Here is a 4,025-nt window from a genome sequence, read left to right as displayed (position 1 = left end):
CTTAAATTCTATGCTCAATTCTCTGGAGTTACCAGAAGATAAAGCCTGAAATGCACTAGATGGTGGAGGCAGAAACTCTCACAACACCTTCATAAGATAAAAGTTGCTGGTGAACGCAGCTTGAATCTCCAGCATCTGCAGAATTCCTGTTGTTTGCATCTTCATAAGATGTTCTGTTTTCTAAGGAAGATGAGATCCTTCAACGTGTGCAGCAGGATGTTGGAGATCTTTTACCAATCTGTTGTATTGAGTGCAAACTTCTTTGCAGTTTTATGTTGGGGGAGCAGCCAGTGCTGGTGATACAAAAAGGCTAAATTAATTCATCAAAAGGCTGAATCCGTCCTTTGCTACAACCTGGACTTCTTTGAGTTAGTGGTGGAGAGGAGGTCACGAAACAAACCATTATGGACAATCCTGTCCATGACCTACTGAATAAGCAGCGAAGCACCTTTCAAACAGGCTCATTCAGCTCTGTTGTCACAAGGATCGTTAGAGAAAGTCTTTCCTACCAATGCAATATTCATATACAACAATTCACCTCTGCGCGACAGGAGAACACACATGGTACAATAGTCTCTGCTTTATTATTTTGTACATTATTGCACATTAGTAAATTATTGTGTATATTATTATTATGTATTTTATTGTTAGTTAAGTCTGCACACTGCTAAGTGTGTTTTTAAATGTTGCTGCTGTAATGAAAGAATTTCCCACTCGGGATCAATAGAGTACTTATTATTATTAAGTACATCACCAAGGCATAGAAGGCTGCAGGCCAAGTGCTGTAAAATAGAATTAGTAAAGATAAGCAAGTTGTGGTTGAAATGAACATGCTGGGCTGAAGGGCGTGGAAGGGCTTGCTTCTGTGCTCTGTGGCTGTGGCAAAAAAAGACCTTAAAGTACATTCGGACAGGAGCACAGATGGGAAAGGTTTCAAGGGAGACTGCAAGTGCTGGAACCTGGAGCAACGAACAATATGCCGGAGAAACTATGCAGGTCGAGCAGCATCCATAGAGGGAAAGGAATTGTCAAAGTAGAGGGATGTGGGTCTGTCATAACATGGGGTTCTGGGAGCGGACCCCAATGCAAGACACAGACACTGAAGTACTAGGAACAGGACTTGACTAGAGAGCTGGGACAAGAACACAGACTTGGGCTAGGACATTGGCTAGGCAAGCAGGACCAGGACAAGGAACTGGGAACTAGGAGCCTGGGCTTGGACTCCGAGCCGGAGACTGGACGAGGACCCAAAACCTGGGTCTTGACTCGGGCTCGGACCCCAGAACTAGGCGAGGACATGACGTGGCTACAGAACTGGACATGGCTTGGGTTCTTCGAGGCGAGGACATGATGAGGCTTGGGTTCTTTGAGGCGAGGACATGACGAGGTTTGGGTTTGGACCCCGAGCCAGAGACTGGACAAGGACCAAGAACCTGGGTCTTGACTCGGGCTTGGACTCCGGAACTAGACGAAGACATGACGTGGTCTTGGGAGACAGGACTAGGCGAGGCTACAGGACAGAATGAGAGACTCCTGGGCAGGACGAGGGAACTCCAGTACAGGACGAAAGAACTCCAGCACAGGACGAAGCACATGGACAGGACGAGAACACAAAGCCTTGACTTGGTACTCAGGAACAGCTGAGCCTTGGACTCGGGATGACAGGAACGCAGAACACAGAACACAGAGCCTTGGTCTAGAGCACGGGAACACAGAACCTTGGACTTGAGAGACAGGAACACATGGACATGGAATACAGAGCCGGGACCCCTCCTTGGGAACAGGACTTAGGGCTGGGACTTGCACCCGGAACACAGAGACAGGACCCCTCCTTGGGAACAGGACTTGGGGCTGGGGCTCTACACAGAATGCTGAACAGAACGAGACAGTTTCCAACACTAGGTATCGGCAAACGGCCGGACCTACCTAGCAAAGGCCTGGACACAAAGACGGTTTCCAACACTAGGTAGCGGCAAATGGCCGGACCTACCTAGCGCAGGCGTGGACAGAGACGGTTCCAACTCAACGATAGACAGTTCCTTGATACAGAAAGGCTCCGGTCTCGCTCCGGTGGTAGAACTTGTTAAGGTTGCAGGCAAGGCTCCAGACATAGGTTAAAGGCAAGGCTCCAGACACAGGTTACAGGCAAGGCTCCAGACACAGGTTACAGGTAAAGGCTTCAGAAGGAAGGGGAAGGGAAGGGAAAAGTCCAGCCTCAGAGTAATGGCAAAGATGGCCTGGCTTACCCAACGGAGGCAAGGACAGGAAGGGACGGATCCACCCGCAGGGTAACGGCAAAGACAGCCTGACTTACCCCACGGAGGCGAGGACAGGATACTGACCAGAGGAACCAGCAACCACACTCAAACCCAGGGCCACCTATATTCCCAGCCCCAAGACGAGCATCAGGTGCCTATGATTAAGCCCAACTGAAACAAGGGACAGCCAGAACACCCGGAGTCCGCAGTCCACGGACTGGACCGTGAACTGGAATGCGGAGTTCACAGACCAGACCATGACAGGACCAAAAGTGGTCAAGTGGGATCACTGTAGATAGGCATCTGGAGTTAAAGTAAAACAAGTCGCATCTAAGTTTTGGCTGTAGACCCTTCATCTGGAAGTCCAAATGCAGTATGTAGACCTGAAACGATGACTGTCCATTTCCTTCCATTGATGCTATCTGACCTGCTGAGTTCCTCCAGCATCTCGTCTTTTGTTTTGCTCCAGATTCCAATATTTGCAGTCTCATGCGTCTCCAGATGGTCAGCATGGAGGAGGGGGCCAGAGGAGCTTGTTTCTGCGCTGTACAACTCCATGAGCTTAAAAGCTGCCTGTGCTACGGGTCAGTGTCTTCTGTTTCCTCCCACAATCCAAAGACGCAATTGGCCATTGTAAACTGTTCCGTGATTAGGCTACGATTAAATCGGGGGTTGCTGGACAGCGACGTGCTGTAACTATCAACAAATAAGTACATGCCTGGAACTAAAGTTCGCCACCTCGGCAAGATTCCGACATAGCTGACAGCAGGAAGTTGCTGTTCCGGGTGTGAGGAGGCGAGAGACCGACACTGAGCACCGATCGCAGCCTCCAAGCCCAGGCTGTAAGGAAGCAGAGTTAAAAGATGTGGGCGCCGGAGCAGAGCGCCTTCCTGCACGTCCTGCTGCTCTTCGGTCTCTGCATCGCCGTCACCTGCAGCGGCGTCATGGACGGCGTGTGGACCGAGCTGGGTTACGAGCATTACGCCGAGCGGCCCTTGGCCTGGCTGCCGCGCTGTCTGGCTATGCCGGCCAACTCGCTGGTCAACCTGGGCTACGTGGCGCTGGGGGCTCACTGGCTGTGGCGGCAGGCGGCAGGCGGCGACAGCTACCACAAGGACGCGTTTGCCTGGATGGTGCTGGCCTACGGGCCGGTGCAGTGGGCCCGGATCGCTTCGCAGTCCCAGCGCCCGGCCGTGCTCGACCAGTGGCTCACGCTGCCCATCTTTGCCTGGGTGTCGGTGTGGGCGGCGTACCTGCTGGCGGGGCAGGAGGACGGGAAGAGCCGTCGCCACTCCAGCGCGCTGGCAGTGGAGGCGGCTTCGATCGCTAGCTACGGTCTGGCGCTAGTCCACCGCCGCGGCTTCGAGATCGCCCTTGGCTGTCATATCGCCACTGCCGTGCTGGCCGGGCTGGCGGCTCAGCGTCGCCTGGGCGACGCGGTTTCCCACCGGTACCTGCTGCTAGCTGTGGCTTCCTGCTTCGGCTTTGTGGGTCTGAAACTACTGGACCTGCCGCTGGCGGGCCTCGACCCGGGGCTCGGCCTCCTATCTGGGCCGTTGTCTGGACATTTCTGGTCCAAACTCTGCGATCTGTTGCAGATCCACTATAGCCTCTGTTTCCTGCAGCACCTGGCGGGGCGGAAAATTCTGAAGCTCAAGTAGCAGTGTACCTTTTAATTATAAAACAAAACGTTTTTCATAAAAATATAAACAAAAATACAAATGGAATGGGTGCGTGTCTCTCTTTACCTTCATTGTGCCATTAAAT

General features: G+C 52.4%; 1 protein-coding gene across 1 annotated transcript; it reads left to right on the top strand.

Moving 5' to 3' along the window:
• The first annotated feature begins 573 nt into the window (after positions 1–573).
• tmem187 (transmembrane protein 187) lies at positions 574–4,025 on the top strand. Its single transcript, XM_063070627.1, has one exon. It carries the CDS (start codon positions 3,122–3,124, stop codon positions 3,917–3,919), a length of 798 nt encoding a protein of 265 aa, XP_062926697.1. The 5' UTR covers positions 574–3,121; the 3' UTR covers positions 3,920–4,025.

This window comes from Mobula hypostoma, chromosome 1 (assembly GCF_963921235.1).
Source record: "Mobula hypostoma chromosome 1, sMobHyp1.1, whole genome shotgun sequence".
Lineage (NCBI taxonomy): Eukaryota > Metazoa > Chordata > Chondrichthyes > Myliobatiformes > Myliobatidae > Mobula > Mobula hypostoma.
The sequence above is the reverse complement of the archived record's forward strand: the minus strand, read 5'-3'. Positions and strand labels throughout refer to the sequence as shown.